The 13,539-nt window shown below is 49.2% G+C and overlaps 1 protein-coding gene across 2 annotated transcripts in view; it reads right to left on the bottom strand.

The window, feature by feature from the left end:
• Nucleotides 1–13,058: 13,058 nt before the first annotated feature.
• Nucleotides 13,059–13,539, bottom strand: part of F5 (coagulation factor V) — a 79,255-nt gene continuing 78,774 nt past the window's right edge. For both annotated transcript variants that reach the window (XM_066599996.1, XM_066599997.1), the window contains exon 26: nt 13,059–13,509. In XM_066599996.1, the coding sequence (XP_066456093.1) occupies nt 13,366–13,509 (144 nt within the window). In that variant the 3' untranslated portion in view covers nt 13,059–13,365. The remainder of the gene's footprint in view (nt 13,510–13,539) is intronic.

Raw genomic sequence — 13,539 nt, 5'->3', positions numbered from 1 at the left:
GGACATGTGGGGGACATGGCGGGTTATAGTGTGAGAGGAGAGGGACATGGCGGGTTAGAGTGTGAGAGGAGAGGGACATGTGGGGGACATGGCGGGTTATAGTGTGAGAGGAGAGGGACATGTGGGGGACATGGCGGGTTATAGTGTGAGAGGAGAGGGACATGGCGGGTTATAGTGTGAGAGGAGAGGGACATATGGGGGACATGGCGGGTTATAGTGTGAGAGGAGAGGGACATGTGGGGGACATGGCGGGTTATAGTGTGAGAGGAGAGGGACATGTGGGGGACATGGCGGGTTATAGTGTGAGAGGAGAGGGACATATGGGGGACATGGCGGGTTATAGTGTGAGAGGGACATGTGGGGGACATGGCGGGCTATAGTGTGAGAGGAGAGGGACATGGCGGGTTATAGTGTGAGAGGAGAAGGACATGTGGGGGACATGGCGGGTTAGAGTGTGAGAGGAGAGGGACATGCGGGGGACATGGCGGGTTATAGTGTGAGAGGAGAGGGACATGTGGGGGACATGGCGGGTTATAGTGTGAGGAGGGGGACATGGCGGGTTAGAGTGTGAGAGGAGAGGGACATGTGGGGGACATGGCGGATTATAGTGTGAGAGGAGAGGGACATGTGGGGGACATGGCGGGTTATAGTGTGAGAGGGACATGTGGGGGACATGGCGGGTTATAGTGTGAGAGGGACATGTGGGGGACATGGCGGGTTATAGTGTGAGAGGAGAGGGACGTGTGGGGGACATCGGTTATAGTGTGAGAGGAGAGGGACATGTGGGGGACATGGCGGGTTATAGTGTGAGAGGAGAGGGACATGTGGGGGACATGGCGGGTTATAGTGTGAGAGGGACATGTGGGGGACATGGCGGGTTATAGTGTGAGAGGAGAGGGCAGTGTGGGGGACATGGCGGGTTAGAGTGTGAGAGGAGAGGGACATGTGGGGGACATGGCGGGTTAGAGTGTGAGAGGAGAGGGACATGGCGGGTTATAGTGTGAGGAGAAGGACATGTGGGGGACATGGCGGGTTATAGTGTGAGAGGTGGGGGACGTGGGGGACATGGCGGGTTAGAGTGTGAGAGGGACATGTGGGGGACATGGCGGGTTAGAGTGTGAGAGGGACATGTGGGGGACATGGCGGGTTATAGTGTGAGGAGAGGGACATGTGGGGGACATAGCGGGTTATAGTGTGAGGAGAGGGACATGGCTGGTTAGAGTGTGAGAGGAGAGGGACATGTGGGGGACATGGCGGGTTATAGTGTGAGAGGAGAGGGACATGTGGAGGATATGGCGGGTTATAGAGAAGGACATGTGGGGGACATGGCGGGTTATAGTGTGAGAGGAGAGGGACATGTGGGGGACATGGCGGGTTAGAGTGTGAGAGGAGAGGGACATGTGGGGGACATGGCGGGTTATAGTGTGAGAGGGACATGTGGGGGACATGGCGGGTTATAGTGTGAGGAGAGGGACATGTGGGGGACATAGCGGGTTATAGTGTGAGGAGAGGGACATGGGTTAGAGTGTGAGAGGAGAGGGACATGTGGGGGACATGGCGGGTTATAGTGTGAGAGGAGAGGGACATGTGGAGGATATGGCGGGTTATAGAGAAGGACATGTGGGGGACATGGCGGGTTATAGTGTGAGAGGAGAGGGACATGTGGGGGACATGGCGGGTTAGAGTGTGAGAGGAGAGGGACATGTGGGGGACATGGCGGGTTATAGTGTGAGAGGGACATGTGGGGGACATGGCGGGTTATAGTGTGAGAGGAGAGGGACGTGTGGGGGACATCGGTTATAGTGTGAGAGGAGAGGGACATGTGGGGGACATGGCGGGTTATAGTGTGAGAGGAGAGGGACATGTGGGGGACATGGCGGGTTATAGTGTGAGGAGAGGGACATGTGGGGGACATGGCGGGTTATAGTGTGAGAGATGGGGGACATGGCGGGTTAGAGTGTGAGAGGGACATGTGGGGGACATGGCGGGTTAGAGTGTGAGAGGGACATGTGGGGGACATGGCGGGTTATAGTGTGAGGAGAGGGACATGTGGGGGACATGGCGGGTTAGAGTGTGAGAGGAGAGGGACATGTGGGGGACATGGCGGGTTATAGTGTGAGGAGAGGGACATGTGGGGGACATGGCGGGTTATAGTGTGAGGAGAGGGAAATGGCGGGTTACAGTGTGAGAGGAGAGGGACATGTGGGGGACATGGCGGGTTATAGTGTGAGGAGAGGGACATGTGGGGGACATGGCGGGTTATAGTGTGAGGAGAGGGACATGTGGGGGACATGGCGGGTTACAGTGTGAGAGGAGAGGGACATGTGGGGGACATGGCGGGTTATAGTGTGAGAGGAGGGGGACATGTTGGGGACATGGCGGGTTGCAGTGTGAGAGGAGAGAGACATGTGGGGGACATGGCGGGTTAGAGTGTGAGAGGAGAGAGACATGTGGGGGACATGGCGGGTTAGAGTGTGAGAGGAGAGGGACATGTGGGGGACATGGCGTGTTATAGTGTGAGAGGAGAGGGACATGTGAGGGGACATGGCGGGTTAGAGTGTGAGAGGAGGGGGACATGGCGGGTTAGAGTGTGAGAGGAGAGGGACATGTGGGGGACATGGCGGGTTATAGTGTGAGAGGAGAGGGACATGTGGAGGATATGGCGGGTTATAGAGAAGGACATGTGGGGGACATGGCGGGTTATAGTGTGAGAGGAGAGGGACATGTGGGGGACATGGCGGGTTAGAGTGTGAGAGGAGAGGGACATGTGGGGGACATGGCGGGTTATAGTGTGAGAGGGACATGTGGGGGACATGGCGGGTTATAGTGTGAGGAGAGGGACATGTGGGGGACATAGCGGGTTATAGTGTGAGGAGAGGGACATGGGTTAGAGTGTGAGAGGAGAGGGACATGTGGGGGACATGGCGGGTTATAGTGTGAGAGGAGAGGGACATGTGGAGGATATGGCGGGTTATAGAGAAGGACATGTGGGGGACATGGCGGGTTATAGTGTGAGAGGAGAGGGACATGTGGGGGACATGGCGGGTTAGAGTGTGAGAGGAGAGGGACATGTGGGGGACATGGCGGGTTATAGTGTGAGAGGGACATGTGGGGGACATGGCGGGTTATAGTGTGGGAGGAGAGGGACGGGTGGGGGACATCGGTTATAGTGTGAGAGGAGAGGGACATGTGGGGGACATGGCGGGTTATAGTGTGAGAGGAGAGGGACATGTGGGGGACATGGCGGGTTATAGTGTGAGGAGAGGGACATGTGGGGGACATGGCGGGTTATAGTGTGAGAGATGGGGGACATGGCGGGTTAGAGTGTGAGAGGGACATGTGGGGGACATGGCGGGTTAGAGTGTGAGAGGGACATGTGGGGGACATGGCGGGTTATAGTGTGAGGAGAGGGACATGTGGGGGACATGGCGGGTTAGAGTGTGAGAGGAGAGGGACATGTGGGGGACATGGCGGGTTATAGTGTGAGGAGAGGGACATGTGGGGGACATGGCGGGTTATAGTGTGAGGAGAGGGAAATGGCGGGTTACAGTGTGAGAGGAGAGGGACATGTGGGGGACATGGCGGGTTATAGTGTGAGGAGAGGGACATGTGGGGGACATGGCGGGTTATAGTGTGAGGAGAGGGACATGTGGGGGACATGGCGGGTTACAGTGTGAGAGGAGAGGGACATGTGGGGGACATGGCGGGTTATAGTGTGAGAGGAGGGGGACATGTTGGGGACATGGCGGGTTGCAGTGTGAGAGGAGAGAGACATGTGGGGGACATGGCGGGTTAGAGTGTGAGAGGAGAGAGACATGTGGGGGACATGGCGGGTTAGAGTGTGAGAGGAGAGGGACATGTGGGGGACATGGCGTGTTATAGTGTGAGAGGAGAGGGACATGTGAGGGGACATGGCGGGTTAGAGTGTGAGAGGAGGGGGACATGGCGGGTTATAGTGTGAGAGGAGAGGGACATGTGAGGGGACATGGCGGGTTAGAGTGTGAGAGGAGGGGGACATGTGGGGGATATGGCGGGTTATAGTGTGAGAGGAGGGGGACATGTGGGGGACATGGCGGGTTAGAGTGTGAGAGGAGAGAGACATGTGGGGGACATGGCGGGTTAGAGTGTGAGAGGAGAGGGACATGTGGGGGACATGGCGTGTTATAGTGTGAGAGGAGAGGGACATGTGAGGGGACATGGCGGGTTAGAGTGTGAGAGGAGGGGGACATGTGGGGGATATGGCGGGTTATAGTGTGAGAGGAGAGGGACATGTGTGGGACATGGCGGGTTATAGTGTGAGGAGAGGGACATGGCGGGTTAGAGTGTGAGAGGAGAGGGACATGTGGGGGACATGGCGGGTTAGAGTGTGAGAGGAGAGGGACATGTGGGGGACATCGGTTATAGTGTGAGAGGAGAGGGACATGTGAGGGGACATGGCAGGTTAAAGTGTGAGAGGAGGGGGACATGTGGGGGACATGGCGGGTTAGAGTGTGAGAGGAGAGGGACATGTGGGGGACATCGGTTATAGTGTGAGAGGAGAGGGACATGTGAGGGGACATGGCAGGTTAAAGTGTGAGAGGAGGGGGACATGTGGGGGATATGGCGGGTTATAGTGTGAGAGGAGAGGGACATGGCGGGTTATAGTGTGAGGAGAAGGACATGTGGGGGCATGGCGGGCTATAGTGTGAGAGGAGAGGGACATGGCAGGTTGTAGTGTGAGAGGAGAGGGACATGTGGGGGACATGGCGGGTTGTAGTGTGAGAGGAGGGGGACATGGGTTGTAGTGTGAGAGGAGAGGGACATGTGGGGGACATGGCGGGTTGTAGTGTGAGAGGAGGGGGACATGTGGGGGACATGCCGGGTTGTAGTGTGAGAGGAAAGGGACATGTGGGGGACATGGCGGGTTGTAGTCCCTGCAGGTTGTGTGGGGACATGGCGGATTATAATGTGGGGGGGAGGGGGGACATGGTAGGTTGCGCTTCGTCAGGTTGTGTGGGGACATGGCGGGTTGTAGTCCCTGCTGCATGGCGACCTCAGCCTGGGTGTCTATGGCCAACATTCTTCATAAGCGAGGCGGTACGGAGCGGAGAAACTGCGCCGCAAAATACACATCAAAAACACGGTGAGGATTTTGACTCAAAATCAACTGCAGATCCACAACTGAGTTCAGCCGGCCGCTCCACTCATCGTGCAAACAGCAGCCCCCACATCCCCCGGGGGGCGCTCAGACCGGGGTATTATGTGGTTCACTGTAAGGGCCTCGTCAGATGGGCGCATGCACTAATACTGTCACCGCCATGATCCGTATCCGTGCATTTACCTCTCAAAGGCAATGTTCATCCACCCATGTGAGTGCGCCCTCCTACAGCAACCGCTAAGTGCTGCGCGCTCAGGTCAGGTGATGCACTCCGTTCTGCATTATGTGACTGGTGGCTTCAAGTCCAAATCCACAACGAGGGAGCCGATTTTGACTATTTTTGTTGCGGAATTTGCAGTGTAAATTTCCGCTACATGTGAATGTACATTTAGGGCTGTGTCACACAAACATATTGGTACAGTTTTGCGCACGCAATACACAGTGAATGGCGATTTGATTTCAATGGGTTCTTTCACATAAGCATATTTCACGCAAAAGATATGCAGCACGATCTATTTTTCTATGCAAATTGTGCACAAAAAAATAGCACGTATGGAATTAATTACATGGGGCATGGTCGGGCGCCTTTTTTTGCGCACGCAAATAGTACAGTAAGGCATATGCAACGCCCATTGTGCAAACCTGTGGCTGATGCCCGTGTGACACCGGCCTTAATGCAGTTTTGCATTGTATGCCAGCCACAGATGCTGCAACACAATCGCTCCCGCTGCAGACATTGATCCCTTGGATGAATTGAGAGGAGATTTGGTATAAGTATCGTAGGTTGTAGCTGCAGTATCTTATCTGCTCTGGGCTTGTAGTAGGAGGACACATAGATCCGCACAGGGGCTGTATACACAAAATGGACCCCTTAAAATTTAACATATTCCAAATTGCCATTTTTTAATCCTACATGAAATAGTAGAAAAACTGTATTAATCGGTGTGCACACAGTATTAGGCCGGGGTCACACTTCGTGTTTTTGATACATTTTTAAACTGCAGGAAATAAACCTGCATCAAAAGCGTTGTTAAAACGCATCAATATGTGTTGTTAAAAACCATCAGCATTTTTTTTTTATCCACGTGCCTTGTTCAAAAATGCATGCATTTTTTTTAAAGGAATAGTGAAACAAAGATCTGGTACCGTGTTAGCCAGTAGGGCAAAATGTGATTGTTCCCAGCAAGAGAAACGACGTAATCTTGTAGATATGATACCTTTTAATGGCTAACAAAAAGACATGATGTAATAATAGCGAGCTTTCGTACCAACGCAGGGTTCTTCTTCAGGCTTATGGATTGGATCTGAAGAGGCATGCATATTTATACACACTTATAACATACATACTTATGACAAGGCACAGATATGGATGTGATTGGTTCGCACTTAAAAGGAATTCTGCAGCAGCAAACAAACTTTTTTTGTCTAGGCACTGATAGCGGAGTGAAAGTTTTATGGTCCCTAAATTACTGTTGGAGGGGGGGGAGGTCAGCAGGCTTGAATTGCTACAAGAGATACACAAACATTTTTAGCTAAACGCTGATTAGGGAGTGAAAGTTTATGGTCCCTGAATTACTGTTGATGGGGGTCTTATCTGTATAATAAATGTCTCACACTTCCCATTCACGCATAAATCCTGGGGAATAATTTAACCCAGTATTCAGCGTGGCAAAGGTCGTTATCAATTTATATTCCCAAATTCTTCTGTGATTTAGTGACTTGAAACCACCCTTCAATATCAAAACTCTCATATCTCCTATGTCATGTCCATGGTTAGAGAAGTGCTCGGCCACAGGCAATTCTCTTTTTCTGTGTTCAATCGTGTGGCGATGAGATCTCATCCTTGCTTTCAGTTTCTGTCCTGTTTCTCCAACATAAAGACCCCCAACAGTACATTTACTGCACATGATCAGGTACACAACATTGGACGTGGAACATGTATATGTCCCTGGGATCTTATAGTCCTGCTGTGTGTTGGGGGTCCGTATCCTGTCCGTAGTCAGTATATGTGAGCAGGTCTTACAGCTCCTTACATTACAGGGATAAGTTCCTTTTTGTGTGTCAGAGGGTAATGCACTCCTGATTATAAAGTTCCTCAAGTTAGGAGGTTGCCTGTAACACAGAAGCGGAGGGTCCGGGAATATGGTTTTCAGACGGTCATCCTTGTGCAGGGTATGGTGGAGTTTTCTTGCGGTTTTCCTTAGTACCTCTAGTTGCGGATTGTAGGTCACTACTAGAGGCACACGATTGTTTCTTTCCTTCTCCTTGTATTGGAGTAGTTGATTTCTGGGTATCCTGGTGGCTCTGGTTATTTGGTCATTAATTGAGGTGGGATGGTAGCCCTGATTTATAAACGTTATAAACTCTTCAGATCCAATCCATAAGCCTGAAGAAGAACCCTGCGTCGGTTCGCAAGCTCGCTATTATTACATCATGTATTTTTGTTAGCCATTAAAAGGTATCATATCTACAAGATCACGTCGCTTCTCTTGCTGAGAGCAATCACATTTTTAAAGGAACACATGCGTTTTTTTCTCTTCTTTTGCTGCAGTTTCAAAAACATACCAACAAATTGCCAAATGTGAAGGGCTAGGGCTTATTCACATGGGCAAGAATCTCGCACGCGTTCTGTGCATTGCGAGATGCACAAAACTCACACGAATATGAAATCCATTCTTTTGAATGGACTTATTCACGTGAGCAAATTTTTTTCCCCCTCACAGCAATGCTGCGAGGAAAAAAAGTTGCAGCATCTCTGGGCGTTCCCACAGAACAGCTCACCCATTGTTTTCAATGGGACCTTTTTCCCTTAGTGGCCAAGCCTATTTGCGCCATAATGACCAGACCAAATTTCAGAAATCTGACATGTAACATAGAATAACTCTGTAAAGGTTTTGCATATTCAAGTAATTCTGAGGCTGGATTCAGACGAACGTATATCGGCTGGGTTTTCACGCCCAGCCAATATACAGTGTCTCTCTCTGCAGGGGGGGTGGGGCTGTAAGAGCCAGAAGCAGTGCTCAGCTCCCGCCCCCTCTCTGCCTCCTCTCTGCCCCTCTGCACTATTTGCAATGAGAAGAGGTGGGACGCAGGCGGGACTAATTCACAGAATTTAGCCCCGCCCCATCCTGCCTCCTTTCATTGCAAATAGTGCAGAGGGGGTGGAGAGGAGGCAGAGAGGGGGCGGGAGCTCAGTTCCAGCTCCTGGCTCTTCCATCCTCCCCCCCTGCAGACAAGGACACCATATATCGGCTTGGCGTGAAAACCGAGCCGATATACGGTCGTCTGAATCCACCCTGACATTGTTTTTTCGCCACATGTTGTACTTCATTTAGGTGGTAAAGATAGACCGATAGAATTTGTGTTTATTTATTAAAAGCTCCAAATTTGGGAACATTTAAAAAAAATTTGTAATCTTTTTCACATTTTCATTTACAATATATCAAATATCTGTAAGCATACTGTACAAATATTGATAAGATATATATTTCTGTTAGAGTCCGCAGTGCCATAAAAAGGTGTAGGCAAAAAAATAGGGCCCATTAGAGACCACCGTAAAAATAAAAAAAAAAGGTATGGCCGGTCACGGAGTGGTAGAGGTCACACATGGTGAGTTTACTACAGATTTTCCACAGCAGTAAAAAAAAAAAATATATGTACAAATTTACATAAAATCCCCACCAAATTCTTCACCATTTGGTGTGGATATTGTCTGCTGATGACAATCCCCAGCAGATCTGCTACGCTTGAAGACGCCCTCAGAGGTGGTTTGACAACTCCTTTTTTTCTCTTATATGTTAGTAATGTGAAGAGTCATCAGCAGTGAACTTTGAGGCCCAGTGGGTGCAGCTCATTTTGGTTTTTCCAATCACACGATATCAAGTGGCTCCAAACTGCTAATTTTCACATGCTCGTTTTTCTAATAATAAAACAGTGTTTGTGGTGGCACAATGTCTACTACTGTGTATTCGCCATCGGTAAATCGCCGGCGAATCATGCAGGCTGAAGCTTTCCATAGCGTTGCTATGGAAAGCATCGGCCCCCTGTCCACAAGCGGAGAATCATTGTGAATCTCTGCTCGTGGCTGGCAATTCGCAGCATGCTGCGAATGGCCCCGATTCTCCGCGGTCAGCCTATCTATTAGATTAGGCTGACCGGCAGAGATTTGTGTGCGGCTCCTGCTCCCGGGCGGCAGCTCCCGCGGCGGAGATCTGCCACGGGACTTCGCAACGCCCGTGGACACCCGGCCTTACTAATATAATATAGTGAAAAAGATTGGAGTTGGTCAAAATATTTCCATGCAAGATTTACAAACTTCAGCTGGTGGCTGAGGTGACATTGTGGCTTGTCGCTGTGACATGTTGCTGCATTAGCTTCCGGGGGCATTGAACCCTCTGTGGGGACATGTTTGCATGACAGCAACGGTTTGTTACAACGCTGGACAACGGTTGGCGATTAGATGAAGGCTGGAATGGTGTTGGCAGCATTAGCACTTGAGATGACATGAAATCACGTTCAGGAGATGTGAAGATAGTGGGAAAGGACTATGCTTCAATATGCACTGCTGGCTATGCATCAGTTTCTTCCCGATAATAAGCCCTACCCCGGATTTCTGGGGAGGCTTGAAATATACGCCCTCCTCTGAAAATAAGCCCTAGCTAACCTACATGAAAAAAAGACTAGAATTATTTCTTACCGATAATTTCTTTTCCATGAGTCTATCATGACAGCACACATGGAAGTTGCCCCGCCTGATAGTCCAGATCCCAACAGCCGGGACCTTACAAGATCTGAGATCCTAGTTTAGGGTTAGACAGCCTCTATGAACATCTCTTTGAGCCCCGTACATTCAGTATCACGGAAAGACCTATCCGTCAAAGTAGCCTTGCTGGTAGTTATTGCAACCCCTGGGTGGATTGGTGAGATATAGAATTATCCTCTAAAGGTGCTTGATGACAGGATAGTCATGAGACTAGACTTATTTATCTTTCCTAATGCGGTATCGACGTTGCACATGAAACAGGAAATAATTCTGCCTTCCTTCTGTCAGGTTTTTAAAATGACAAAGAACGGCACTTGTGCAGTTTAGACGTCAGACGTGCAGTCCTGACCTATTCACATGTCTCAAAAACCTTAAAAAAAAAAAAAAAACAGGTAACTTATTCTTTAAATGTCAGAATGTCAAAAACCAGCGTCTTAGGATACCATCGCTGGATGGATTAAAACATCATTTCAGTGAGCATCTAAAGCCAAAGATCTGCTTTCCCTTGAGGGGTTGAGAGCCCACACTACAAGGGCTTTCGCTTCCTCATGGGCTGAATGTAGTGAAGCTCTACAGAACATTTGTAAAGCTGCAACATGATGTAACATCCACACATGGTCTAAGCATTATCGCCTGGATCTCTATACTGATAGGGCACTGGCCTTTGGGCAGAAGGTCCTCCAGGCAGTAGTCGCCCCCCCAAAGCTTGATGATTTGGTATACCTCCATGTGTGCTGTCAGGATGGACGTGATGGAAAGACTAGAATTATTTCTTACTGATAATTCTTTTTCCATGAGTCCATCATGACAGCACATGCTTTCCCACCCTTGTAAATTACTGTATATTGTGCATGTAAACATAACAGGATGTTGTTTTTTTTCAGCAACAATAAAAGACTAGGCCACGTATTCGTTGTGATGATTTGAAGTCACCAGAGATGGATGGTGGGAGGTGGCCTTAAGAACTCTCCCTCTTCCTGTCTCTAGGAACACAGGCGGGGCAACCTCCATGTGTGCTGTCAGGATGGACGTGATGGAAAAAAATCAATACTCACCTGATCTATGGTGTCCCGATGCCTCGCGATGGTCTGCGGCAAGCTTCAGTGTCCTACTCACTGACGTTTCAGTTTCTTTTTGGTGATGGGGCTTTAAATACCCCGCCTCCAGCAGAGCAAGTGCTGTGATTGAATCGAGCACAAGCCAATCACAGACGGCGCTCAATCATTCACAGCCATTCAGTGAACCAGGTGAGTATAAGCCCCACCCTGAAAATAAGACAGTGCCTCTTTTGGGGCAAAATTAATATAAGACAGTGTATTATTTTGGGGGGAACGCGGTATGTGGACATTTGTAAAATGTCATTTATTGGAGTCTCCGCACAGGTGTGCAGCTGTCTAACTACAAACTGCCAGATTGTGTACTGCTGTATCCATAGCAACTGAGGCCAGGGGGATTTGTGGGGGATCACAGGGACACAGGACCTGTTATGACATCATTGTCATGAGATCAGGGGCGGAGTTCAGAGCCCCAGTGACTGATGCCATGATGATGGCGTCTTCACATATAACTCACACAGTTACTCACTTACAGACAGGTGGTCGTTAGTATTTCATAGCAACTGAGGCCGCACAGGGTTTGTAGGGAATGTAGTCCGCCCGTAATCTGCACAGGAAAGAAGGACCTGTGATGATGTCACTGTCATGCGATCAGGGGCAGAGCTGAGAGCCCTGGTGACTCACTGCTATTACTTGGCATGCAAATAGTATCTCTAGACCACCAGGAATATTATTTATTAAACCACTAGATCCTCATGCATGTGATTTAATACAGCACTAGACTCCTAGGAAAGTGTGAATGACCATAGGGGGTTGTTGTTAAGGTACTAGTGGGGTGCTTAGGTACGCACGGCGCGGGGCTCCCTGATCTAAGCCCACGCCACTGTCCCTTCCTGGAGATAGCCCTGATGGTGGACACGTCCAGGCCGCCAACTCTGACCCTACGCTTACTAAGGGGGGGACAGGCAGGGACCGCAGTACCTATGCAAGAGACTACTACCCACTAGCACCTATAGGAAAGGCTGATGGTAAGGCCTGGCTGATAACAGCGAGGCCTAGCAGACAAACTGACAGAAGCAGGACACGAACACAGGCGGACTGGAAAACCCGGACTAATAACAGGGAGGTCTAGCGGACCAAGATGGAACAGGCTAAAATAACCGCAGACCGAGGCGGATGAAAAGACCTGGCAGAGCTAGCAAACAAGCTGACAAACAGGAGACTGACAGAGGCAGGATGCAAGCACGCTGACAAAAACCAATAACTGGCAGTAAATGTACCTCACTGCCAGCCTTGTCGCGATTTAAAATCCCCGCCTGCTGAGAGAGCTGAATGTGAATTGCTGAGGTGCTCAGCCAATCACAGGCAGCTCTCGCCCGTCATTCATTCAGCGATAGAGCTGCGGTTCCATTGAAAACAATGCACGGACCTGCATTCACGCGTGTTTTTGCACGTACATGGGTGCTCACTTATGTATGCACAAAAACACACTCGTGTAAAGCCACCCTCAATGTGATTGGTTCATCGATCGCTGCAGTGATTGGCTGAGACGCGTTGCTTGAGAATCAATTAGATCTAGCGCTTCCTGGAGGCGGGGTTTTTGAACCTCTGACCAGGAAGCGTTGGCTGAAAACTACAACCAAGTGTGCAGTGGACCTGTGGAGAAGAAGTGTGCCGGAGCAAACAGCACCTGATAGGTGACGTATTGTTTTAAAGGCATATGGGGCTTATTTTCAGGGTAGGGCTTATATTTCAAAGAGCGCCACAAAGTCACGATATCACCATGAGAAAACGCAGCAATATCCCATAGAACACAGATGTGATATCACTCATTTTTCTCATGGCAATATCGCTATCACCAGTGTGAAAGAGGCCAAAAATGAATAAAAAGCAACTGATTTATCTTCGTCGTTGGCTGCGTTTACATTGAATGATTATCGTTCATTTCTGCTCGTTTGAACGAATATTTGAATGATATTCAATCATAGTCAAGATTATAATCTTTCTATATAAAAAGTCCTTTACTGACATATTCCTGATGGAGCCCCAAGGAATATAATAAAATGAACTCACAATCATATGTATTCACAGATTTTATAGCAGAATAGCGATTTATTAAAAAATATTCAGGGTGTAAACCGTAAAAACACAGTGAAATACATTCGTCTACAGAAAGATGGCTTGTTGATGTAGAAAAATAGGTACAAATTATTAATATGCATTTTTAGGAAGAAGCGCTAAAATAACAAACTACTCAAGAACAAAAAGGTATAAATAATAAACTCAAAAAGCATAAACAGCGTGAACGTTCAGAACCTTCAATCCACCGAAAAGGTCTGGAATCCCGCTAACTTCCACCATTTTTAACTCTCTGATGGTACCAATAAAGTCACTACAAACAGTGCATTGATTTATGCATCACAGCCGTAGACTTCCAGCCTCATCACAATGGATTTATTCCAACTTTTAGGAATTATCCTCAGATATCGTGAGAATATTGGCGGATTGAATTCATTCTTGATGTATCCGTAGCTGTCGCTGTTTCCTTTGAATATCTGCAGTAGTAAGAATAGAGCGCAGGTTAG

The sequence above is a fragment of the Eleutherodactylus coqui genome, chromosome 4 (genome assembly GCF_035609145.1).
Source record: "Eleutherodactylus coqui strain aEleCoq1 chromosome 4, aEleCoq1.hap1, whole genome shotgun sequence".
Classification (NCBI taxonomy): domain Eukaryota; kingdom Metazoa; phylum Chordata; class Amphibia; order Anura; family Eleutherodactylidae; genus Eleutherodactylus; species Eleutherodactylus coqui.
Note: the sequence above shows the minus strand (reverse complement) of the source record. Positions and strands in the feature narration are given on the sequence as shown.